The sequence below is a fragment of the Vigna unguiculata genome, chromosome 3, assembly GCF_037176805.1.
Source record: "Vigna unguiculata cultivar grain cowpea cultivar isolate G323 ecotype 2 chromosome 3, ASM3717680v1, whole genome shotgun sequence".
NCBI classification, from domain to species: domain Eukaryota; kingdom Viridiplantae; phylum Streptophyta; class Magnoliopsida; order Fabales; family Fabaceae; genus Vigna; species Vigna unguiculata.
The window spans coordinates 27,033-53,226 of NC_140794.1; the positions used below are offsets into that span (position 1 = coordinate 27,033).

At 31.6% G+C, this 26,194-nt stretch overlaps 4 protein-coding genes across 8 annotated transcripts; 1 reads left to right on the forward strand and 3 right to left on the reverse strand.

Annotated features, from left to right (window-relative positions):
• Nucleotides 1–1,774: 1,774 nt before the first annotated feature.
• Nucleotides 1,775–5,918, reverse strand: LOC114179292 (putative ADP-ribosylation factor GTPase-activating protein AGD15). Of its 4 annotated transcripts, XM_028065574.2 has the most exons (9): nucleotides 5,326–5,918; nucleotides 5,130–5,188; nucleotides 4,862–4,952; nucleotides 3,623–3,677; nucleotides 3,431–3,527; nucleotides 3,203–3,353; nucleotides 2,774–2,941; nucleotides 2,500–2,614; nucleotides 1,775–2,186 (listed from the first exon to the last, which is right to left on the reverse strand). In XM_028065574.2, exons 1-8 carry the CDS (start codon nucleotides 5,374–5,376, stop codon nucleotides 2,501–2,503), a joined length of 786 nt encoding a protein of 261 aa, XP_027921375.1. In that variant the 5' UTR covers nucleotides 5,377–5,918; the 3' UTR covers nucleotides 1,775–2,186; nucleotide 2,500. The 4 variants fall into 4 exon arrangements, 1 of the variants encoding a protein (XP_027921375.1); XR_014993591.1 differs by having other exon boundaries at nucleotides 2,324–2,951; XR_014993589.1 differs by having other exon boundaries at nucleotides 2,324–2,969.
• A 153-nt stretch (nucleotides 5,919–6,071) lies between these two features.
• LOC114178757 (Rhodanese/Cell cycle control phosphatase superfamily protein) lies at nucleotides 6,072–12,367 on the forward strand. 2 transcript variants are annotated; one of them, XM_028064832.2, is made up of 8 exons: nucleotides 6,072–6,452; nucleotides 6,693–6,746; nucleotides 7,906–7,974; nucleotides 8,242–8,386; nucleotides 10,784–10,875; nucleotides 11,246–11,349; nucleotides 11,656–11,928; nucleotides 12,035–12,367. In XM_028064832.2, the coding sequence occupies exons 1-8, from the start codon at nucleotides 6,117–6,119 to the stop codon at nucleotides 12,207–12,209; spliced, it is 1,248 nt and encodes a 415-aa protein (XP_027920633.1). In that variant the 5' UTR covers nucleotides 6,072–6,116; the 3' UTR covers nucleotides 12,210–12,367. The 2 variants fall into 2 exon arrangements, with proteins under 2 accessions (XP_027920633.1, XP_027920631.1); XM_028064830.2 differs by having other exon boundaries at nucleotides 6,073–6,452; nucleotides 7,825–7,974.
• On the reverse strand, nucleotides 12,035–15,713 carry LOC114175967 (uncharacterized). Its single transcript, XM_028060831.2, has 2 exons — nucleotides 15,281–15,713; nucleotides 12,035–15,005 (listed from the first exon to the last, which is right to left on the reverse strand). The coding sequence occupies exon 1, from the start codon at nucleotides 15,665–15,667 to the stop codon at nucleotides 15,296–15,298; it is 372 nt and encodes a 123-aa protein (XP_027916632.1). The 5' UTR covers nucleotides 15,668–15,713; the 3' UTR covers nucleotides 12,035–15,005; nucleotides 15,281–15,295.
• Nucleotides 15,714–17,685: 1,972 nt separating this feature from the next.
• On the reverse strand, nucleotides 17,686–21,455 carry LOC114179523 (homeobox-leucine zipper protein HDG11-like). The gene is made up of 10 exons (XM_028065891.2): nucleotides 21,026–21,455; nucleotides 20,828–20,945; nucleotides 20,548–20,736; nucleotides 19,975–20,463; nucleotides 19,800–19,892; nucleotides 19,488–19,697; nucleotides 19,224–19,398; nucleotides 18,878–19,146; nucleotides 18,708–18,797; nucleotides 17,686–18,623 (listed from the first exon to the last, which is right to left on the reverse strand). The coding sequence occupies exons 1-10, from the start codon at nucleotides 21,145–21,147 to the stop codon at nucleotides 18,240–18,242; spliced, it is 2,139 nt and encodes a 712-aa protein (XP_027921692.2). The 5' UTR covers nucleotides 21,148–21,455; the 3' UTR covers nucleotides 17,686–18,239.
• Nucleotides 21,456–26,194: the final 4,739 nt, after the last annotated feature.

The window sequence follows — 26,194 nt, forward strand, 5'->3', positions numbered from 1 at the left end:
AAAAAAGATTAAAAATCTAGGGGTGCATGGCCCCTTTACAACAACACTAAAGTATATTGATGTGCATTAAGTGTGCAAATAAGACATATTAAAAATTTATTATAATATTTTTCTTAACATTGTCTAGTAAGTAAAAATCAATACAAAAAAAAATTGAAATTGTCGAAGGAATTTTCGACGAATATATTTTTGTCGGTAAATTTGAATTACCAACGAATTTTATCGACGGATTCTCAAATTTTAATTATCGACAGATTTATTTATTGACAGAAAATTCGTCGTTAAAATCTGTCGGTAATTCAAAAACTTTTTATTGACAAATTTAGACGAATTTATCCGTCGATAAAAGGAGCAAAAAATTTCCCGCTCAAATTTGTATTGTCGACGAATTATTTCGTCGGTAAAATCAGTCGATAATTTAAAATTTTTTTACCGACGAATTTATCGATGGATAAATTCGTCGGTAAAAGAAGCAGGAAATTTCCCGCCCAAATTTGAATTGATGACAGATTTTTTCGTCGCTAAAATCCGTCCGTGCTTACATAACTTAAAATTCATAAGTAAAATCCGTCGATAATTTAATTTTTTTATCAGCGAATTTATTGACGGATTGAAGAAGAAGAAGACAGCGACGACCGTGGCAGCGACGACGATGACGACCACGAAGAAGAAGAAAACGAAAAAAAAAAGGAAAGAGGGAGGAGGAAGAAGATGAACAATGCATGCTATTTACCGACATATATTTTGGTAATTACTGACGGATTTTGTGGTCGGTAATTACCGCAGATTTTACTGATGGATTTTTCTGTCGGTAATTATCGACATATTTACCGATGGATTTTTCCGTCAGTAATTATCGACAAATTTACTGACGGATTTTTCTGTTGGTAATTATCGACGAATCTTTTCATCGATAATTATCGATGAAACATGATTTTCGTCAATAAATTTTCACCGACAAGCATTTTACTGACAGATTTTTGACCGTCGATAATGTTGATTTAGCTACAGATTTTGACGATTACCGACAAATTTTGACTGTCGATAATATCAATTTTTCTTGTAGTGAATATTGCAGATCCGCTTACCAAAGTTTGATGCATCAACAAATATTTGAGTCGTCAAGGGGAATGAGATTAAAATCCATAAATTAGTTGTAACAACGGACACTCATCTCCACATGAATGACGATCTCATGAAATGGAGTTTAATAGGTAATAATGAAGTTGTTGTTGTTGACTAAAGTACACCAAATGATTTGAATAAATGTTATGCCTCATTCCTATGACGATATATACTATAAATTGTGACAATAATAAGGTTGATGTATATGCAGTATTATGTGCATAGGAAAAATACTCTTAAGTCTTTCTCTTTCATTTATGGATACCACCTATGTGCATAGGAAAAATACACAACATATATAACAAACACTACATTTCATACAAAAATATTGTCTCCTTTTCTGCACTTGATCAATCTCACGAGTTGCTATATATTGGGAGAAAAGTATAAATCATTTTATTTTATCCTATCTAGTGAGGACGTTTTCTCTCTAAGCACAACGTTAACTATTTCAACTCCTTATTTCATTTATAATATTGTTCTATATTGTTATTATCATTATTATTTATTGTTAGACTTTATGAATCTTTTGTTATTTATGTCTTATTCTTATTATTCTAAAATTATTATTATTTATTTTGATTAATATTTTTCTAACGATTAATTCGTAAAAAATACAGATAGAATATATATTTATAATAAAAAAATATGGCTAAATCCAAATACATATAATATTATAACTATCATAAGATATTATAACCCTCAATATCTAACATGAAGATGAACGTTCCGTCATCATCAAAATGTAATCATAATGACTAATCACTACGAGTGTTAACAATGGTTTATTATGATAATGATTGGGGTCTTCTCGGGTGCATTTAGATGTTGTGATGCCTTTGTGGACACATGATATGGTGGGATTACTTCTCATGGTAAGCCAATTTGGCATTACTATGAGTCATAGAAATATAACTACAATGTCCTCCCTCCTCTTGTTCATCTTATATTAGGTAATGCTGTAAGAACAATGAACTATAATGTAAATCAAGCCATCATATGCCCAATTTCAGCACCAAAGTTTGTACATGTCTGGTTCAAAACAGTGTAGTCAAACAAACCTGTGAAAACAAAAATTAAAAATTCTTCAGGAAAATACAACAATATTAATTAACAAACTAAAATTATTTACTAAAAGCCTAGAAAATATAATGGTATTTTTAAAACAATTAGCTAACCGTTTAAATATTAAACATACCTTATATTACTCGTATAAAAAGTACTGTGGAATTAACTTGGCTATAGTTCAGGTAAATTTAAGAACATCAGATATTAGAAAGTAAGGAAATGAAAGAAAATCTAGAGATTCACCAAAATATGAAGTACAAATCACATTGTTAAAAAAATAAAAAATGGAAAAATGCATACACTAACCTTATGCAGCAAAAGGCTCATGCCACTTCACCACTTCAAAAGAAACTATAATGTTGTGACATCTACACCAAGAATTAATTGAAAAGGCTATGAATTTAAAATCTTTAAACTTCTCCTGCAAACATACATATGCATTATATTATTATGATATAATAATTTAAAAGTGCATGACAAGAGAGTCACCCTTCATTATGTGAGCATTAATTATTTTATTCGTTGAATTCAATACAAGAAAAATGAAAAGATCATATAGAGACATAATGATTTATCATACAATCAAATGTTGCCCAAGTTGAAGGTGGCACTGTTGAGAAATTTTGGTTATCGTCATAGATGCAAAGCAAGTTGAAAATGTCCCCAGTAGCGATGCTCTTGGTGGACTTGTCAAAATCAACAGACGAGGATGGTCTTTTAAATGGAGGAGAGTTCTTCTTTTGCGTGTCTATAAAATCCTGAATTGCATAAATGCCCTTAAACAAACATATCCTTGTGTTTTCAGGATAAAGTAAATCTTGGAAGGCAATAAAAAACAAACGCACCAAAAAAGAGATATATGGTACTTAGAAAATGAAGTAATAACAATTGTGACCATCTATTAAAAAGATATAGTAGAATTAACTGCAATTCACTAGAAGGGTAAGCAATTCCATTAAACAACATCATTTATTTGAAGAGATTAATGGATAATGTATAACATGTTTACCCCTCGAGGTCTTGTTATTGGTGGTAGAATTTGTGCGACGTGGTTTGCAAGAATGCTTTCTTCAAGAGAGAGTCTCCTGTTGTTCTTCGGAATGCCTCCATTTGATGTTGAGTGCACTTCATCTTTTGAAGCCCATTTTTTCTCCACATACCTGAAACAACCTAAGCAAGTTAAGCAAATGGAAAGTCCAACCGTTACTTCCAAAAAATAATGTCCATCACAACTTACTTCATACGGATAAACTTCTCCATTGCCAATTTACTTCTATCAAAATTTAGTGGCATTTCTGCTTCCCAGTGCTTATTTGACTTTACATTACCCATACCTGTGTACAAAATGTGTGTATATATAGAGACACTAGTTATATCATGTGCAACCAAACACAAAGAGTTATAATTACAATATTACATGGTTTCTTACATTGCATGAAAGAAACTTGGTCTGGCAACCACGTATCTAAAGTTGTGGACCGCACCTAATTGCAAGATGAGAATACGCCATCACTATAAATTTACTATGTAATTAATAGATTAGCATATAGTGTTTTATTGTAACCCTCCATATAAAATAGAAATATCTGATATTGCTTAAAGAAAAATCATTTACATTACCAATTTGAACACTTTGTATGTATGCAGTAAAATAGAATTATAAACAATGTATATATTATTAACAATATTACAAAAACTTCATTACTAGAAAATCATCAAACAAATTTTGCAAAATTGAAAATAACTATGCCATCCATACCAAGTTATTGGTAGACTAACTCGGATTAAAAAAAGTTAAACTCATCTAAAAATAGTTAATTGAATTAAAATAAACTACAAAAATAATTATTTCTATTAAAATTAAATTAAATTTTAATGTAGTACTTTATAAGTGTTGAAAGAAATATTTATACAATATAAGTGTTCTTTTAAGTGAGTTTTCAATTGTGATTTTTTATCAATAAAATTAAATCTAATTGGTAAAAATAACTTCATCAATTTTTTAATAATATTATAGAATGCATATAGTCTGTAAAAAACTGGTGGTCCTACCTCTTCGATAAATAACGGAAGTAATATTTCGAGTCAAAAGAAATAGAATGGTAAAAACATTTTATATCTTCTGCTAATAAGAATGTAATTCAAATAATTATATTTGTTTAATTTCTAAAAAAATAGTTCATTTATAAAATATATCATTTAGTCAACTAATTAAAAAGTAATTTATCTAGAAATACATAATGTAGTTAACTAAATTAAAATTAGTTCAACTAACTTATTAACTATTTTTGCAAGACCTAGTTTCATGTATATTGGTTGATTTTAAAAAAATTATCAGCATTTTTAAAAATAAAAATAAAATTAAAATTTTGAGGTATGTTTAATATAAATTAGAAAATTAACTATTTAATATTTCTTTTACCATCTAAATTTTTTCAATAAAAATTCATTGTAAAAATGAGAACAGAATTTAGGACGATTTGAATCAATCAGACTTCATTGTATTAGTTTGTGTAAATGTGGTGTAGACTCTTGTGTTAAGACAGTTTAGAATTATTATGAAAACCAATTATATTATGTTTTAATATTTTTGTATATTTTTTGGAGTTTTCTTGAACTACATATTCTAAAAATATGGCATAAAAGAACTGGATACAAAAGTGTAAACCTTTGATATATGAACTCCGAGGCTTCGGTGAATTCCCGAACATTGCATGCAAATGAAAATCCCTAGGTTAACACTAGCCCATCGTGGTGCCCTGACAATATTTGAGAAAGGGAGGGTAAATTTAGAAACAACTAACATTGCAGGAAGAAAATTTTCAATAGATGGTGCAATATAAAGTGAAGGATTGGATACTATCCAAGATCGAGTTGTAAGTAATGTGATGTATGTGTCAAATATCATTACTCGTTCTGAAATGAAATGTATATACCTGTTCCGGCAGTCTGCACATTCCCTGTTCTCGGGCAGCTTAAGAAGTTCTTCCAAGATCTGCATAAGGCCAAAACGTAAAAGATGAATCTATGTTTATCGAGTAAAAAATCCCCAAACATGATCCTAAACCTGTTGATTTGAGTAAAATATTAGAGATTTTAGAGAATTTTACAGATAATATAAACAGATGAAACCTTGGCGTGTTTGGCATTGAGCTCCTTAGAGATGGAGGCTTTCCCGTTCATGTTGCGTGTGCAGTGCAGAGGGAGGGAAGAGCAAAACAAGAGTGAAGAGAGGAATGAAAATGTTAAGCAGGGAAGAGGAATGGTTTTATAGTCCAAAATACAAAAGCATTGGTGTGGCTGGCGTGACCTCCAACCCTGCCACCATCATCACTCCCTCTTTCTTTGTGACTTTCACATGTCAACTTTGCTGGCAGCACAATCGCATCCATCAGAATACAGATTAAATCAAGTGACACTTTCCAATGTTTTTTTTTCTTTCTCCTTTTCACTAAAATAATACTATAATATCACTTTTTTATTATCATTACGAGCAGGCACAATCCGGCAATCCCGTGGGCAGACGTACACCACTACTTTGGAATTCCTGCTGCTCATATTCCTTTATTGTTCAGATTCTTTATTGTTTTATTTTTGTGCTCTTCTTTGTGTATCTTCAAAATACATTTGATATTTCAATTTTTTTTAATATATAATAAAACATTAAAATAAGTATTCTATCTTGTTAATCCTATACAGTAGTATTGGTGATAGTTGCAGCGCGGTGATGTAGTAAGGAAGGGTATTTTAAATTTTTTTCAGTAGTAATAGTATGGGAGTGCAATTAGTAATGATGGGTACAGGAAAAAGCTGAAAACATGAGTTGGGCCTGAGCCTGGGCCTGGGTACAAGAAAAGCCTGAAAAATGAGTTGGTAGACAGAGAGAGACGGTGGGTGAAGGTGGCATTGGGGCAAGAAAAAGGATGAGGTGGTGCAGAGAGGTGTTCTCTGTGAGTGGGTCTGGGTTGGGTGCTCATGCCATTGCGCTCTCACTAGCACCTATAGTTACTGCTTCCTTTTGCAGCAAAAGTCTTGTGTTGCCATTCCAAAATTCTCCCTTCAAATTGAAATTCACTGACTCGTCTTCTCTTGCCCTCACCCATCGTAAGCAGCTCCTACCCGCCGCACTGCCACTAACACAGCCCTCTACTTCAAGGGAGGATGATTTTGATTTTTTGGTTGTCAATTTCTACCATTTTGTGTTCATCCAAGACCCACAAGCCGAAGTCGCCAAACACCGTTCTTTCTTAGAATTTCAGGTTCGCTTACACTTTTTTGCTGTTACTCTTTTCCTGTTACCATTGAATTGATTCTGGTTTTCTCAACAAGGTTACATATAGAAAGTATTGCTGTTACTAAATCTTTTCTTCTTCGTGAATGTATTGTTCACCCATGCTTTAATAAATCATACTTCAGAATCACAAGTGCATCGTTTGACCCGAACCCAAGTTCATTTTGAATCCTACCTTTCCCAGTCTGTAACTTCTTTCATTTAGCAGGACCTCGACATCAACGGAAGAGTCTATCTGAATGAACAAGGGATTAATGCCCAGGTCAGTTTTGCCCCATAGTATTTTGTAATTCTGTCATATATATCCATAGAGATATATTTTCTTTTTTAACCTGATTGGAAACGCCGAGGGTAATGTGAATTACACGCAAGAGCTCTTTTGCATTATAAATATGAAAAATGGTGATCTTAGACCCCATTTTTCTAGCGTATGGGTGGATAAAATCAGATATATAAGAAAAATAGGGTAACAATAAGATATACAAGAAATAAAATGTATGATAATAATAACTCTAAGGCACTACCTTGTTCATAGATGTGGCTACTAGACATTACAATATTCCAGGATCTACATATATTGTCTTTCTGGTCTGGTCTTATGTGTAATGAATGATAGTCAAATGACAAAAAAACAACTAAATTCTCCTTCATATTTGCAATGTAGGGTTAACCTCAAGTCATCTCACAGGTGCACAAATCAGTTGATTCCGATCTCACTAAAAGACTACAATTAGGGAACTTTTTAGACGCAATTATAGTTTTTGACTTATATTAAAAAAAAAGACTAATGAAATTCGTAACTAATTTTACCTCCCTTTTTAGAAAAGATATTTGGGAAAATCTTTGGGCCTCGACTACTATACGCCTAATTTGGATCTGATTTGAGGGAGTTATGTCCATTTATAAGATGAACAATCCAAAGAACAGCTCCTGCAATTTCAATTGTCATTGTGTCACAAAAATACTTCAAATTTGGATGAGGCTCTGAGAAACAAAATTAAAGAACTTTTCTTGTCTAGGCTGTGAGAAACAAAATTAAAGAACTTTTCTTGTCTTCCCAAAGACTTCAAAAGTGTTCAAATTCAATATTTGTAGTACCAGTTATGACCTACACAAGAAAAATATGTTTAAAGTGAGTTATGACCTACACAAGACAAATATGTTTAAAGTGACTAACAATCTGAACACCAGTGAAGATTAACAATCAAGTCCATTAAGGTCCACTAATTCTAGACTCACTTAGTATCTCAACATTAAGCCCATGTATATGTCAATTTTGTGCAAATAGGTCACAAATAAATGTCTCAAGTATGTTCTGTCAATGTGATATATTACTGCAGTATAGTGGACCATCAAAAGATGCTCTGGCATATGTCAACTGGTTAAGAGAGGATAACAGGTTTTCTGACATATTGGTTCAGATATCTCCATCAGAAAATGGACATACCTTTCCAGCATTAAAGTTGCGTTATAAGCCTTCATTGGTACAGGTAAGATATAAAATATTCTCTTATAAATTAAGTTTGTTTGCATTGAAATAGCTGTATTTCTTCTGGTTTTTGAAGCTATGATCCGTTTTTTCTTTTGAGGGCAATCAAATCTCATCTTCTGGATCGGACTTCGCTATGCTGTGGCTGTGTAACAAATGAACAAATTTGTGCATTTCTTTATCTTCATGATTGGCCTGTTTAATATTAATAATTAATAATTGTAGCTTGAAGACAACTTATCAACTTATGATTCTCAATTTTCTTCAGTTTGAAGGTGGTATGTCACATCTTCCGTTGCTTGATCCTTCAATGCGTGCAATACCTTTATCACCATCAGAATGGAAAGAAAGATTGGAAGCAGTCAATAAAACTGATCTTAACAGAGATTTCGTTTTATTGGATGTCAGAAATGGTATAAGTTCTAAAGTTCCAAAGTGAATCTACCATTATTTCCTTAATTTAAACTTTCCTCCCTGTTCTATTTCCTAAATTACATAGTATCTTATTTTGAACTATTTGGTGCTTGAATCAAATGTCATTTATAATTACTTGTCCTTTAAAGAAGAGGTCCCAATGAGCACCAATTTTGCTGAGTTATCATTATGAGATAACCTGCATCAGTTGTGACTTATTAGAGAGGCAGGATGTGAATGGTTTTCCAGTGACATTCTTTTGCCTTATATGCAATATTTTAAAATAGTGCAAAATTTGAAAAAAACAGCAATAACATACTAGTTAGTGATCTGTCCATGTAATTTGCAGGATTTGATGTGAAAAGTGAAACTAAAGGCCATGGTTTGAGCAGACCTTTAGCATGTATGTATATATGTTACACAGCCTAAACTGCCTTCTAAGGAAAATATTAGAGGATCTAGAGGGAAATTTATGAATTACTTGATTTTAAATTTGATGAAAGAGAGGAAAAAAACATATTTGTTATTGTTGACTGAGTCTATTACAACAGGAGGGAAGGACTATTTATGTTTACAAGAAGCTTGTCCTACAAGACTCTAAACAGTTGTAGCCAGTTGTCTGACAACTGGATAACTAAAATTCCATAATTAATTCTGTTAACTCCCTTACTCTGATAAATAGAGATAACAAACTGAATGAATTAAATAAATTTTATTTCAGATTATAATGGTCCAAACGAAAAACATTCATTTTTATCCATTAAATTCGTATTCATTAAACAAAAATCTAATTCATCCATTACCATTGTTTTCATAATTAGATATCCAATTCATTCATAAAAATATTTTATAGAAAATTTTTAAAATGATATTTTAAAACTTTTTTAAATTTGAAAAATAAACTTGTAAAACAAATTGAGAAAAAATATGAACATTTTTAAAAGAAATAAATTTTAATGAGATTGAATTGTGAAAAGACTGATTGGATTAGATTTTATCAGTTTTGTATTGATGGGAGTATTTATTGGATTTTATGAAATGATTGATAGGTCATTAGCTATCCATAAAAATAAATGGATGATTTTGATCTGTTTCATTTTTTTTTAATTTTATAATGGATGGATTGCATGAATTTACTCAGTTTGAGTTCTCCTAAGGGACTGCCCAGGAATGAGAGTGAGGAAAGAAATTTTAGATCACTTCTCTAGGTGTGGATTATTTCTTCCACTCAACTCAGAAACTCTCTAAAAAAAATTGTTATTACTATTATTATTAAATAGCCAAAACAAGATAAAGCAAAACCAGCTTCAGATGAAGCAAATCCCTAATTAATTCATCAAACCCTAATTATTAAATAAAACTTCACTACTTAATAACTAGCTCATTAATCATCCAATCTGCAACACTCCTCTTGATTCAGTAGAACTCTTCTCCAAATGTGGGTAATGAACCCATTAGCTAGGTAGAACTCTTCTCCAAATGTGGGTAATGAACCCATTAGCTAGTACTGACTACCGAACTGATTGAAGGTGTCTCCTGCAAACTTGGTGGCATTGAAAATGACATCATACAAAATGGACTAGTTTTGTCCTTAAGCCTGAGATAGTTAATGGGCATGTTTGCTTTTCAGTTGCAGTAATTCAAATCCTAGTTGAATTCAATTGACCAAGACATAAGTTTTGAGTTCAACTACGATTTTGGTTGTTCCAACATAAAAACAAATATTTCAATTCTCATATTTTCTTCTGTAGTCTATACTTTCCTCTTCGAATTATTTGGCAACCATAAGGATCACCTAGAGTGGAGATTGGGTACCTTGTCCTGAAGTGTTGCAGGTCATTAGCACAATGTTCTGGCTGGTTATAAAAAGGAGTAAGTATTTTCTCTCCCATGACTAAGGGTGTGCTTGCATCACTCACTGACTGCACGCACTGAACGTGAGTTAGAAAGTTAGATTTGGTTTGACAAACACAAGTACGTTGGTCATACATTCGTGGGCAAAGTGTTACAATTGATATGTTTATTGTAATTGCATTTTTCAAAGGGAACCTGATTTTGCTCCTTAAGTGTGAAAATGTCTTGTATCCCCATGTTACCTAAAAGGGGTGAGGGTGTGGTTATAGCCTTACTCTTAATCTGGACATACTTACATTAGTAATAGCACTCATTAACCTGGCTCTGTCAATGACTAACATACATGGAGCATCCATTAAGCAAATATACGTCTTAAAAATGTAGGAATAGGCTTCTAACCTATCATTTTGTTTCTTATGCCCTTGGTTGATATCTTTAATTCATATTTTTAAATATCTCAATATATTTTCCTTTTTTTGTTATAAGATATTTTTCCTAATCATAAGTTCCAACTTTAATACAGTATCGTTGCTGTTGTTCAGGTTATGAGTGGGATGTTGGACATTTTCGTGGGGCTCAACGACCTAGTGTGGACTGCTTTAGGAACACTTCATTTGGTCTTTCTCAGGAAGAGGTTGGGTCATTATCTGATGTCTCAGTGCCTAATGTGGACTGATTCAGGATTGATATGGTCTCCTGATAAGCTGAAACTTGCCATCAAGTTGTATGGCTTTTTCTTTTAATCAAAGTAATGCCATAAGATCTTGATTTTCTTGCATTAAATTTTAACATTGTTATTCACTTGGAAAAATAACATTTTTCATTTATTAAATTGCTTCGATGAATGTGGCACTGTAATTGTCAAATCTGATTTCATATAGATTTTTTCTCATTCGCTATGAGGTTTGCCTGGATGATAGGTTGGGATCTGTGAATCACTAATTCGAAGTCTTATCTCTCCATTATTGGTATTAATGTACTCCTCTCTGATATGCCCTCTTTAGATCACTGCTTCAGATCCTTTATCAAAAGTGGATAAAGAAAAGGCAAACATATTGATGTATTGCACAGGAGGGATTCGATGTGATGTATATTCTACAATACTAAGGTAAATTGTTATTATTATTAGAGAATGCTAACGCCTTGATGCATTGATTAAGAAACAAAAGTAGAAAGTGATTAACAAGAGGAAGAACATTCGTTACTTATGGTTCTAGAAACAGGATTGGGATAACCTATTTGACCAAAAAAACCTGAGTTAGCCTAGTGTTTGGTCCAAATAAACCATAAAATCAACCTTTCTCTCTTTTTTTTTCCCTACCTAGGCACTGTAATCTGATTCCTTATTCATAGAACTGAAGTTACTTAATCTTTCTACTCCTTTTCTTTTTGTTAATTTGGTGCCATGTGACAGGAGGCAGGGATTTCAGAATCTATATACCCTGAAGGGAGGTGTTTCTCACTATTTAAAGAACGAAGGTGCTGCTGAATGGGTGGGAAATTTATTTGTATTTGACTCCCGTTTGTCTCTCCCTCCTTCTGTTTACCATACTGGGGCCACAACCGAAGCAGAATTAACTCCAGTTTCTGGAGATGATAAGTTTGCAAATTGCCATGTATGTAATTTGGAAGTCAGTGAATTGAGACATAGGAACTGCGCAAATCTTGATTGTAATTTACTTTTTCTGTAAGACTCCCTTCTCTGTTTCATTTGTCATCTTTTTAAAAGACTTATGTTTTTGCATTTGGTGATTTTCATCTTGTGAAGAAGCATGTTAACCTTTGTCATGCAGATGCTGCACAAAATGTGTAAAGGATCTAAGAGGTTGTTGCTGTTTAACGTGCACTGCTGCTCCTCGGCTTAGACCTGTTTTAAATGGAATGCAGAGATACAAAAAATGGCACAACTATCGGGATATGGATTTGCCAGAGCAAGGACTAATTCAACTTAAATGCAGCAATGACTAATTCAACTTAAATGCCCTTGTTATCCAATGAATAAAACTAGTTTATCTACATTTTTGTTGTTTTCCAGCTGTGCATTGGTATCTATTGGAACACTATAACTGTCAATAAATTTTCATGCATACAGGAATTGAATTGATGAAGTTTGCAACTTGATGCAATGAAGCCTTACCTTTAAGTCTCAATACATCTTGCTCGAATAGGAAAGGTAAAGGTTGTGATGTAACATCCTGGACATTATCCATGCAGACCAGTTACGATTTGAAATGATAAAATTCATGTAGAGTATGTTGTGTAGACCTTGTTTTTCCAGTGTCCCGTGTAAACTTGAAATTGGTTTCATTAGAATCTGTTATCATCTTCTGTTCCACCTTATATACACGTACAAAAATTATGCATTATTAGGTACCATCTTATGTTCCATTTGTATATAAACCTTTTTAAACTATCAGATTAAATGTCTGTATTCTATCATATCAGGAGATATAATTTGAATTAAACTACAAAAAACTTAAAATTATGTTACTTATTTACACGTTTTCTTCTAATCTAGGTGCTTAGCACAAGGATGTCATTCCTCTAAAGTTGCATTCAGTGCAATACTGATTATGAGATCACTTGTAGTTATCTTAAATTTTTAATTTACTTAAAATAATATTGTCTGCAGAATAGGGAATTTTAATTGACTACTATATCGTTGTGTTTGAAAGAGAAAATTTCAAATTTTAGGGAACTGGAAATGTTTTGATTCAATGTTTTTTATGTTCTGTTTATAAAAATTAATTCAAACTTCTTATATTTTAAATTCTTAATTTAGCATGATAATTAATTTTACTATGTACAATAAAGTTAAATATATATTTTGAAAAATTAAAGTTCAAACATTGAACTTATGAGAATAAACTCCAACTAATTTTAAATAATTAGTAATTAAAAATTAATATAAATTAACATTTAGTAAGGGAAGGGAATATCATTTATGCATATATGGTGCAGCTTTTGTTGCATGTTAGTTAATGAAGGTTTTACTACGAGATATGATAACATTTCTTTTAACAACGTATATTATACTGTATTGAATTTCTTGAACAAAATATCTTGTAGACGAACAATTTGGACACTTCCCAACAAAAGACTTAAGTGATTCATGATTATATCGAATATGTCCGACAATCCATGAGGTATGATATTAATCGATTTTCTGACCCATAATTTATTTCATTTTATGTGAAATATTTATTTTATTTCCTTTTTTCCATTGAAGATTTGGGCTACACAATTACTAACTACAATTTTTTAAATATAAAAATCTATTTTAATTTTAATATTTCATTTTTATCATCAAATATCTAATCACATTTTTATTTCAAAAAATGCACTTAAGAAAATTAATTAAAACACTTTTTCAGAAGAATAAAATAAAATTACCTCTTTGCCACCCCCATGTAGTAAACGATGCTATGAGATACATACAAAAAATCGTCTGTATGGAATGCTAAACAAACATTTCAGTTTTTTTTTTCAAATTCCACAATTGTATGAATCAAATTTAAATTTAAAGAACCAAGATCAAACTTTGTTCAAGTCTAACCTTAAAAGCACGCTTAAATATAAGTTTCTATATAAAGATATGCACATTAAAAATTAGGGTTGAATATATTTGTATCCCTGAAAATTCGGCACTTTTGTTTTTTTATCCTTAAAATAATGAGTATTTGTTCTATTATCAAAACATCATTTATTTTAAGTAGCCTTAGTTAGAGAAAAAATAACCAGTATTATTAAACTTAAACAGCAACGAGTTTATGAATATATTTGCTGACTGCGTGTCAACTTACTTGTAAACTATCTTTTAATGTAAAAGTCGACTAAACTCGGACAGACTCAATACTCACAAGTGGCTTTTAAATTGTGAGTAATCCAAAAAAATTTCGACTAACAATATACGAATGATAACAAGGTGGACCTTATCTTCGGGATTACACAATCAAAATTATTTATTCACTGTTGTTCAAACATGCTGGATTAATGGTGACTGATGAGAGTCATTGAATATTAGAGTTGTGGATTTACAATCTCTTCTTTCATGGCAACTAGATATTTCTGAGATTCTTAGATAAGCTGTTTTATATCCATGTAGGCATAGAACGATCAGGAAGGTAGTATGCCCGAGGAAAAGTTTGCATTACACATGAGAAACTAGGTCACAAGTATGCACTGACCCTTAACTACAGGAATTAAAAACAGCCTTTTCAAAATTCTATAAGCAAACCCCCCCCCCCCAAAAAAAGGGTTAGGAACCGAATACAGAACACACTAATATTACATAGAACAAAAGCATATTTAATCTAAGTTAGTATTCACACAAATAGACATTTAATTAGAAATATATTCAAGAATGCGATTCTAGAAATTCTACACACACTGTTATCCCTAATCAGCAAGTTTGTCAGTGATTCTAGAAATCAAAATGAACTTACAACATAATTTCATTTCGCCCGAACTGTAAAAGGCAACTATTTTCTAAACCTGGGCTGTCTAAAGCAACAATATGTTGCTTGATCCTATGTTTTTCTTCCTTTGTCCTTAAGTAAAAACTATGTTTTAATATTAGACCCTGGTTGATAATAATAGAAGAATATCACACAACAAATAAGGATTCATCAGTGTTACCGAGACAGATGAACCACACATGATTGCACTGAAGCATAATATTGAATCCATTCATAATAATGAAATATCTGCAACAAAGTGCTACATTTACAGCAGCGGAAAATGAGTGCATGGTACCGCTACCACCTAGAGTAGAGAGAGAACAAGAAATAAGAATGAATATCTGAAAGTGTGGATGACAAGAGTGTTGTGTCGATGATATTATGAAAACCGAGTTGAAGATAATATCTGGATTTGAAATAAATATTGAAAGTACAACAGAAGGGTTCGAAAAAAGGTTGAAATGGAAACCAGAAAGAGATGTGAAGGATTTGGAAGTTGATGTTAATAGGAAAAGAGGAGATAGAAGGGTTAAAATTAGGGAAAAAATAAAGAGTAGGTTTAGAAGAAGAGTAACTTACAACTGATTGATAGTTTCATTTACAATAACGATCAGCCTTCTTCTTGACACGATCATCGAGGGCGTCCTCAACTGAGTTGAAGTTAGTTTTGGGTTGGTAGCCGAACTTCTTGGCTTCCACAGGGAAGAGTTGGTCATACTTCATACGCTTCGCCGCGTCGATGGTGTATTCAGATCCCTCCGCCTTTTTGTCGGTGGGGGTCTCGACAAGTTCGTCAGGGTTAGGGTTAGGGTTATGGCCGGAGTCCTCGTCCTCGGCGGCCGACGCCGTCGTCCGCTTCTTCTTCTTGTTCTTGCCCTTCTTCTCGATGGATTTGGAGCGAGAGGCGAGAATCCCTCCTTTGAATGCCAATCTTCCTCCTTTCACACGCTCGTACGGATCCGACATCTCAGCAAACACAAACCGCGCCTCTCTCTTCCTAAAAGCACGATACAGACACAATTTTGTTATATTTGTTTCACTAATGGGCCTTTTACTGTTAGACCGGCCCACTCATCTTCCTTCTTTCTGCACCCACCCAAACCATTTATCTACTTTAAGGCTCTGTAACAAATCTAATAACTGCTTTTACCCATCCCCTTATTTTAATTTCAAATCAAATATGTAAGAAAATTATTTTCGTTCTATTTTTACTATTTTAAAAAAATGTTTTTATGCCTTACTCAAGCAATTGTTAGATATAATAAGAAGATTATGAGAATGAAATAAGATGTTGGTGACTCATAGTTAGATATGACAATAAAAATATAAGATAGACAATGTCAAACATTTTATGTGTATGAAGTTTAAAATAATAGGTTATCGTACTGACGAATGTGAATGGTAACATAAGATCATGAAAATAAAAAAATAATAATAATAATAAATAATGTGGTGATAAAATAATTAATAGCAACAACTATGATGATAATATTGATGACAATAATATTGAGATAATAATGATAAGAGATATAATAATAAAAGTGATAGTGATAATATCCATGATACAAGTAATAATAAAAAAAGTGTAGCGTTAATTCTTAAAATGAAAATATTTTAATGATAATATGACAATAATAATTATAGTAATAACAATAGTACGTAGAAGTAAAGGCAGTTATATATAGTGATTATTTTAAAGAAAATAACAATAATTGTGGTAGTAATTTATATGAGCATGGTATAAACAATACGGTAATGAAGAAATTCATGATAATAATAATATTAACAAAGGTGGCGACAAGACGAATATATAAGAAAAATTATTTGAAGATACTAACTTTTTTTTATAAGTGTACAAAAAATAAAAATGTGATGCATTTGATAAAATAAATAATGGCACAAAAATTATATACTAATCATGAACCAAATATTTTGTTATTAAAAATATGATAATCATTTTATTCCATCCAATTATCTCCACTAATTTGGTTAAAGAGATCTTTTACAAATTTAATTTAATAGATTAACTTTATTCCCTTTTAAGAAATGCTTTATTTCATACTGTTCTAATAAAAATAATAATAAAATACTAAATAGATATTTTACCATACTTTATAATACTAAAAGCTTAAACAAACCATCACTTCATATAGTTAAAAATAAAAATAAAAGTCAAAATTGATATAATATAATGTCATACTTATAGTTAAATTTCAATAAAATACAATTTATTACTAACAAAAAGCTTATTTAAATAATAACTATAACTAACAAATATACATTTTCTCTAATGTTTAATACAAAATGGATGTATTGTTTTTCTTCATTATTAAGAAACATAAACCCATTTTTAGATTCTATAATTATTATTTTTCCTTTATACCATGAATTTATAACCACACCCATTAACATTTATTCTTAATGCGTTTATTACCTAATATCAATATTTTTTATATAATTCTTTTTATTCCATTAAGTTAGATACTAATTCTGCATGTGGCGATTCTCTTTGATTTTGGTACATATCAATATTTTTTATATAAAAGTTTTTTATCCCATTAAGTTAGATACTAATTCTGCATGTGGCGATTCTCTTTGACTTTGGTACATTCTCACTAAATAAAATAAATCATCTCCTAACATGTGAACCAAATAAAATATTACTTTATTATTTCCAGAAAACTGTCATAAATTATGCATAATAATATTTTTCATCAACCAAATGAAATTAAGTTGTTTCTGAGAACGTATGGAGTACTTTTGTCGTGTCAAAAGCTTTCTTAATGAGATTTCACATTATTATTTATTTATTCTCTTTCATCAACTACGAATAACATGTATTCGTCACGAGATAATCTCCGGGATTTAGAAAATCTGATGTAAAAAAAATGAAGAGGTAAAATATAGAAAATCATTAAATAAGAGGAAGATTACAATTAGAATGAAACCAAACTTATATTAAAAATCAATAACACACGAGGATCGAAAAAAGCATTCAAATTCTCATTTGCCTGACCTCACCACCTCATCAAGAAAACCCTAATCTTGAGCGATTCTTATTTCATCATATCATGTAGTGCAAACTTTTCTTCTTGAGTTTATATTGGGAGAAAAAATAAAAGGGTTATTAGTTATTACAACGAAAGGGATGCCAATACCCGAACCATACGCATATGGTGCGTTCTTGACTCTCCAAAAATTCTGCTACATTGAAACCTAATCACCAAAATAGGAAACAAATAAAGAGCTTACCATAAAGCCAAAACAATGGTAGTTGATGAGAAATGTAAGGAAGCTAAAACTTTGAAAGCAAATTAAAAAACAGCTAGCTCTGCTACCTCCAACAGCTAGCAATAGTAAATGAGGAGTGTTATGCTCCAGATGGGATTAGAGGGAATTCAAAGTCCCAACTAACCCAAGAAGCAGTAGAAGTAGACAATGATGTCTGAACCACTTCAACTATGGTAAGCAGCGTATTTAAGGATGTATGGTGGAGGAATAAAAAAGAGGGATGAATCCAAGACCCAACAATGAAGAACTAGGTAGGACAACTGAATGAAGCCTTTATTTGCTGGACAGTGGAGCCAATGAGATTACAAACAGTTGTCACTTCCATATTCAACTTGGCAGATGGAGAGGAGCTCACTAGAATCTGAAATGCAACTGTGACTAGTGAACCACCACACCTTGCCTTGTTCCTGTTTGCGTTTGAACTGGTTGATGCTCCATCTCCTTCCTGCTCCGTCTCCCCTTCTGGCAAAATGGTAAACCCATTGGGTAGCAATGGAATGCACGAAGTGTCTTCACCACTCATTGCTATGTTGATCGATGGCAGATCAACTGGGCAATAAACCACAAGTGAACCAGACGAATCTATGCAGCTCTCTTGGAGTATTAGCATGTTTTGACTCGTGTTGAAAGCCTATACTCGAAGATGATGGGATAAAAGTTAAACGAGAAAACATAGATAGATCAACTGGGTCACGAAATATAGAGATGGTCTTACTCGAAGAACTGATATGCTGTTACCAGGATTTGGACCATTCGCTATCTGGGCAACCTCTTGCACTGCATTACCGTTGGAAAGAACATCCCACTAAACAGACAACAAAAAGTTTTCTTTAAAAAATCCTCTCCAAGAGGTCACATATTAAAATAAGTTGAATAATTAACAACCTGAGGTCTTTTTGTTTCATCCTTGAAGAAATTGAAGACAGTGTGTGGAGGGGTGGGAAGCCAAATGGTAGTGGCTGCACTTAGCACCACACCATTAGGTTGTCCAGGATTTGAGCTTTTGTGGACAGTGACTCTGATTAATATTTCATTCAACCCGGAAATTGTGGTCCATCGCCGGCCACTTGAAGTGCCAATGCTGCCACAAAAATTCGTGACCATCCTTTCGGCGAGTCTCATCATGCTCCTCTTGCCCTCGGCAGATGAAATTACTGAAATTTAAATCCCATGTTAAGCCAATAAAATTAAACATTAAACATTACATTACATTACAGAGATGTCTCTATACCTCCTCCAGGATTATCCCCGGTTGAATCCATCAGATAAGTAAGTCTTTCACACGTTCTCTGGAGAGTTGCAAGCCATCTTTCAGCTCCAAATGCCATCCCACTATAAATAAGATTTCTGTAAAGCCGATGAGGCAGAGTTTTGTCTTCGATCTCAACGTGCTCGACCCAAGTAATCTACAGGACAGACAACTTAAAATATTTACTGCAAATTTATGTAAATGGTTTCTAGCCGACAATAACTTTTACTTGTTTAACATTTTTACCTTGGAATGCCCGTCCGGCATGTCTTGGATCAAGCAACCAGAAGGACGACGATGAGACCGAAAGTGAGGATCAAAGTGGCTGTCTTGAGGAAAATCGTAAGAAACATCCACCACTGCCCATGTACCTTTCTCAATTTGCTGACAATAGCGAAGGAAGTAGAACTCCCGAGAAGAAACAAGGGGAGAGAGCACTTGCACCTCCGCATACATCTGAAAAACAAGATAGAGAAAAAAAGTTGAAAATGCTTTGAAGGGAAACCGGTGTCTCAAAAGTTTATAAAAATAAAAGTATTTGCACCAAGTCCAAGTTACCAATTGCAAAGAACCACCCATCATCCCTGAAGATATGGCTTGAATAGTCGTTGCCACCGAGACAATAGTGGGAAAAAGTTCCGTCCACTTGTTCTGCAAAATCATTTGAGAGAAATGAGCAACTGAGAAAGCTAAATAAAAGGCCTTCGATAGAGAAAGAGTGAGGGAAACGTACTGGGTCCATAAACATGTCAACCAAAGCCAAACTATTCATTAATACGACTGCAGAACCTCGTGATGCCTCGAGGCGAAGATTAGGAGTCTTGGGGCGACTATTGGGCTTGGGGAAAATTCTTTCGTAGGCATCAGAATTTAGGACATCTCTCCCATCGACGTTGGACTTGAGCCACAAAGGTTCGTTTGTCTGCACCAGCCTGAGTAATTCTTCCATGGCATTGGAAGCAATGTCGGACATGAGGGACTTGTCCATGTCAGAAAGGTAAGGAGGCTGATAAGGCAAATTTGGCACGGGTGAGGATGTCCCCGCAGAGAGAAGATCGAGATTAAGGGAAGGAGAAGGTGCAAGAACATGATCAACCATCAGTTGGTTTCCAAAACACGACATCGACAAGTCGAGAGACGACAAATGAATAGGCTGAACAGGAGGGAGCTGGGAAATTGGTCTTCCAATGTACTTGGCAGCAATGCCGGACACTCTATCAAGCTGAAAATTAAATTGTATTAATAATAAGGAGCGATTGAAATAGAGATAGAAATTATGATTTTGATGATACGAAATTCAAGAAACCTCTTCTTTGAGGTGAGCATTCTCTAATCGCAACTTTTGGTCGTCAAAATAGGAATCATCATTGAGGGGAGGGCCACCACAAGAGGGGCAGATAACGTTTTTCAAAGCCTCTCTGATAGCTATGTTCTCGCAACGTATCTTGTCATTGTCAGCCCGAAGAGTACAGTTGTCAGCTCTCTCGTGCTGGGCCTGATCCAGACAAGTCAATAATTCAGAATTGGAACAAAAGAAGAAAAGGGAGACATTGGACACATGAAAACACATGAAAAAACATAGTTACCTTCATCTGGGTCCTCCTGTTCTGAAACCAGAACTTGATCTGTCGAGGGGCCAAGCCTAACTCTCTGCTTAACTGCAACCTTTGCTTTTCATCTGGATGGGGACACTCTCTGAACATTCTGAACAAAAGACAAGAGAAGAGAAGGGGTAGTAAAAATGAAAAACAAGTGTAAAACGAAGAAGGGTGATGGTGGCTTACGACTCAAGCCTCTGAATCTGGGTGGAAGTATGACGATGATAGCGCTTTCGCTTCTCATGGGAATCCGAAGCATCATGTTCCCCTGCAGACTGAGAGCCACCGCCTCCACTCCCATACTCCATTCTCAATTCAGCTCTCAGAAAGGCCTACAGGGACACTCCTCCGATGTAGGAATCAATGAATGTCTGTCTGTATGGTACAGTACGTGTGTTGTCACTTCCAACCAACTAACTCTAACCTCTTACTGTTGTTGTAAGAAGGTTTCAAAGAAAGGAGGGAGAAGGTAGCGTTCAATTCTCTTAAGCCAAAACCAAAAGTGTTGAAATGAATCAGATGAGAATGGCATGCCCTTTACCACCTTTAAATTACCTCGCTGCTGGGCTCTTCTTTCTCCTTTCTCTCTCCTTCTCTTTATCTTCCCACTTTCTCTCAATTATCATATTTTATTTTATTTTATTTTATATTTCCCTTATCTTTGCAAAATTATCACATCTCTATTATATAATTATATAATGTATGTTGTTAAAATTTCAGAATTAGTGTATGTTTATATTTCACTTCCACCATCATTTTCCCCTGAATTCCATCCACCGATAAACTGCAATTGCTCTATAATGTGTGTTTTTCTAATCATTGTTTAGGTCAATAAAACATTTGTAAGCTTTCAAACTAAGAAGTGATATTATATTTGATACACTTCATTCATTTTTTTCTTTAGTACTCATTCATTTTTAAAATATATAATATACGTTAGATTTTGACTTAAATATAGTATTTATCCCTTTACTTTTAGTGCGTCCATATATTTTTAGTTGTAGATAGATAGTCTATTTTTTACTTGTCACAAGCAAAATAATACTTATTTAATTTTTTTTTTAAATATTCCAGTATCACGATAAAATAATTTTAATTTCGTTCACATTTTTTTTTAAATATCTTGATATGTAAATAGTTCTTTTCACAATTATCACCTTCTTACTCAGACCGGATTAATTAAGTAAAAAATGATTCATGCAAACAAAAATTGTGATGTTATTTAGATGTGAGACAAATAGAGAAATTAAATTATAATATATGATAAAATTCAGGGATTAAATTTGGTGAATTAAAATTATATGCATTATTGTATTTTGATATTTGAAATGCAATTTCGACAGAGCAGAAATTGGAAATTATAGGGCTGGATTATTTGTTGTGTATCACAAAATATTGTCCAAATTGAGAGGTGGTTACAGTATATTTATTGTATATACCAAAACATCCAAATATAGAAAACAAATATCCCTCATTTTCCTTCCGTTTTTATTTGCCCTTCATTATGAATAACACAAAATAAAAACGGTGCAAATAAATTTTAAATCTTGACTCATTTTTTGCCTTACCTGTTTCTTTTTATCTTGTTGGTTATCGAGATTATGTTTTATTCGGCCATGTCATTTTTTACACATGCCAATACAGGAGAAGTCCAAAGTTTTGGTATAAAAACAAAATTGGGTATCAGATATTTGCATTCAAGTTTCTACAAATTTCTTTGTCTGCACATTCACTGCCAAATCTCAACTTGCCAAAAATACATTATCAGATATACCAATACATGGTAAAAACAAATCTACCAATCATTTTATCAATAATTTCAGTTCATATTTTTTTCTTTGTCATAATATTAATATTCAGTATTAACTCATTCTCTAGTCATACTCTTGTTATGCAAACATTGATAGCATCTTATATAGTATATTTTAAGTAACAAAAACAAAAACAAAACATACAAATTCGTATCATATTTTCCTAAAGAAGAATCAATATCTCCTCGTTGTGAGTTGGATTCTGTCTATACTATTTGATCTAAATTAAGTTTTTATTTTTCTTAACAAAAATGTCTTAAATATGTTTTTCTTTAAACAATTATTTTTTTAGTTTACTGAAAAATATAGTCTTAACCACTTCTTATCAATTCTATTAATTAATATTATTGTTTAGACGACAAACAAATAACATATCACCACCCATTATCACCTAACGGATTATCATGTTAATTTTTATTTTTATGGATGATTGTTTCATGTTGGGGCATGCAGTTTTCTTTTTTTTCCAAAGAAGGAATAGTTAGTTTAGTGTGTGTGCATGATGATTTTAGATTTTAGCACTAGTGTCCTACTACTGGAACCAATTTGTGGTCCATATTTTCTCCTTAACATTATAATTTAATAAGAATTTTTAAAAAATAAAATATTTAATAATACATGTGTTATATTAGAGAAGGATCGATATTGATATCAATTGAAAAAGAAAATGAGAATGTGAGTCATGAGATTGATCACCGTATCTTATTCTTATAAAATCAAATTTAAGTTTCTTGTAAGTCAAAAGTCCACAAAAATGAAGAAAACTCATTTTTTTTTTATAATTCATATATTATTTCCCATCACATTACAAGTGGATCCCTTGTTTAGGATGATTTAGACAACACTTTCTAAATTTCACATGTATAAACTAGTAATTAATTCCTAAATGATACTTTTAATACTAATTATATAAATCATTATTGAACATTAATGATTTACTTCCCTATTCAAAATTATATCTAGTTTGTGAAGATAATATCACAACCTATCTTAAGACTTATTTAGTAATTCATTTCACACATAAATAACAATATTAAAGGAAATTTTCAATGTAAAAATGTAAATTTCATTGTATCGTATTACTCTTAATAAATTTTCAGACACAATTTAAGTTTATTTAATAGAAGGTATTTTAAAAATTCATAAGTAACTTATTACTTCACAATTTTTTTTACTTTCTTTTGGCTTTTCGTTAGCTAGCTACTATTTGTACTAATATTGTTCTCTCTCTCGGCTGACAATTTTTTTTTTATTAATAAATAACTTCAAATTTTTAAGGGTAAAATATGTTTAGAAATTTTTTAGCATAACAAAAAAATTAATACAATAAATTTAATTTCATTTTTTTATTAATAAACAATTTCAAATTTGTAATGGTAAAATATGTTAGAAATTTTTTAGTACGACAAAAAACTTAATACAAAAAGTTTAATTTCATTCATTTTTTTCAACTCTGTTAAGGATTTTATTAAACGTACAAGTACTTTACTAAGATACACTTTATTGCATGAAAATTAATATTAATAATTATTATATATTTATTTTGTAAATTTTACATATTATTAAGTATCCATGTATGGAAGGAAGCAATGTTGTCATTAAGGGTTAAAAAGAAAACCAAAGACATTGTAGAACAATGGCTATTAAGAGTTATGTAAAGAATTTTCATTGAAGCTAGTGCTACATGTTAAAATAAGAATCTTTTCGTGGTTAAAGATAAATATGTAATTTTGTTTTGTTTTCGAGTAACTTTTGTGAAGTGTCATTTTTGTGCATCTTACTTTACTTAAGGTTGGGATTGGGTTGCAGGTACTTCCATAAAATAAGGTACAATAATTTTACTTTGGTGATTTTATGTTATTTTTTTCATTGAATTGTGGTTACTTAATTAGGGGTTAGTCAATTCGCATGACTTAGTTAGGGTTTGTGAATAAGGGTTTTTAATTCATGAGCTTTTAGTAATTATCAATAATTAAATAATAATTTGATGGTTTAAATGTATATTTTTATTGTAGGATACCTTTCACTGTTATAAGCTATCATAAGAGAACCTGAGTTGCATCTTATATACAAGAAGACAAATGTAATATTGTTAAAGTGAACTATTGTAATGTTGGATTTATATATTTTCATAACAAAGTTTTAGTTGTTGAGAGATTATAGTTCTAAGTATATGTGATATTAGTCTTATATATATAAAGTAATTGACACGATTTTTAATGCAAAATATTGGGTAATGCGGTTATTTGTCTTTTATTTTATAGAATGTTTAATTTTATTTATTCAATCCAATATAAAACTTTTGATTTACATTTAAACTATTTTCAACCTATAAGATGGATAATATATTTATGGACGTGAAAAGTATTGAGAATGAATTTGAATACCAGTTCACATGCTTTGGTGAAAAGGAAATAACGTCAACTTAAAATTCAACATTAACATACATATTTTAAAATTAGCTGATTTTGAAATACAAGATTGAGATTCATAGTTATATAGAACATCAAATCAATTAATGTTTATGTAAAAGAAAATGAATTACTCATAAATAATAATGATACAGAAACAACTATTATTTTGGAAATTGAAGAAGGTGGTGATGAAGATGTTAACAACTTTTTTGAAACACATAATAATTTATAGAAGGAGTCTCTCGAAACACCCTTACATTAAAAAAAAATTGTTTTAGAAAGATTTTTTGAAATATATAAAATATATTTCAGAAAAAATTTTCAAAATAAGTTTTTTTTTTTTTTTTTTACATTTCTCAATTTTTCTTCTTTTGGAGTTTTTTTCTTCTCTCTTGTTCTTCCTTTGCAACCGCGGCAGTTATGGTGCAGTGTGGTGCGACGTGGTGAAAGGTGTTTGAGTCTTGTTCTAGTATTATTGAGAAGTGTGATTAGTTATTGTGGCAGTGTAGTTAATAATTATAGAAATACAAAAGACAATTACCTTCTATAAATATATGAATTAAGTTTATAAAAAATAAGTTGAGAAAATATATATTTTATTGGACCAATCCACCTAACTTATTACTCAGTGATGAGTCAAATAAGATTACAAAACTTTTTACTTATCACATGATGAACCATAGTAAATAAGATTGAATTGCCATAAAAATCAGATAATAAATTGTAGCATAATAGCAATGTGAAATGTCATGTGAGTTTTACTTTACACTTTTCCATCATGAAATGTAATTGAGTTAATAAATCATTCTTTAAAAGAATTAACCAAATTAAAGTTTTTGTTAATAATAAGATGAAATTGAAAAAAAAAATAATAGTACCAAATAAGTCATTAAGACTTATTTTTTTTATTATGATAATATTAATAAAATTATTATCATCATGATTGATAATTAATTATTGATTTTTATTAATTTATAAAATTTATTTATTATGTAAATAATTTGAGTCGTTAAACAATTAAATTAGCTATCGAATTTCTGAATAAAATAATTTATAAATTAAAATATTTAAAATTATATTTTTCACAAAAAATATTTACTTATAAAGTTTCAAATTATACAAGGATTAAC

Bases quoted from the DNA above. Each gene is read 5' to 3' on its own strand.
- LOC114175967 (XM_028060831.2), bottom strand. From the start codon at position 15,667: ATGTCGGATCCGTACGAGCGTGTGAAAGGAGGAAGATTGGCATTCAAA.
- LOC114178757 (XM_028064830.2), top strand. From the start codon at position 6,117: ATGAGGTGGTGCAGAGAGGTGTTCTCTGTGAGTGGGTCTGGGTTGGGT. The intron at 6,747-7,824 runs GTCAGTTTTGCC...ATATTACTGCAG, and splicing joins AACAAGGGATTAATGCCCAG to TATAGTGGACCATCAAAAGA. The intron at 10,876-11,245 runs GTTGGGTCATTA...TGCCCTCTTTAG, and splicing joins TTGGTCTTTCTCAGGAAGAG to ATCACTGCTTCAGATCCTTT.
- LOC114179523 (XM_028065891.2), bottom strand. From the start codon at position 21,147: ATGGAGTATGGGAGTGGAGGCGGTGGCTCTCAGTCTGCAGGGGAACAT. The intron at 20,464-20,547 runs GTTTCTTGAATT...TTTAATTTTCAG, and splicing joins ATGCTCACCTCAAAGAAGAG to CTTGATAGAGTGTCCGGCAT. The intron at 19,698-19,799 runs GTAACTTGGACT...CTTGTTTTTCAG, and splicing joins TGGGTGGTTCTTTGCAATTG to ATGTATGCGGAGGTGCAAGT.
- LOC114179292 (XM_028065574.2), bottom strand. From the start codon at position 5,376: ATGAACGGGAAAGCCTCCATCTCTAAGGAGCTCAATGCCAAACACGCC. The intron at 5,189-5,325 runs GTTTCATCTGTT...GGCCTTATGCAG, and splicing joins TCAATGCCAAACACGCCAAG to ATCTTGGAAGAACTTCTTAA. The intron at 3,528-3,622 runs GTAAGAAACCAT...TTTTGTACACAG, and splicing joins CCAAGTTTCTTTCATGCAAT to GTATGGGTAATGTAAAGTCA.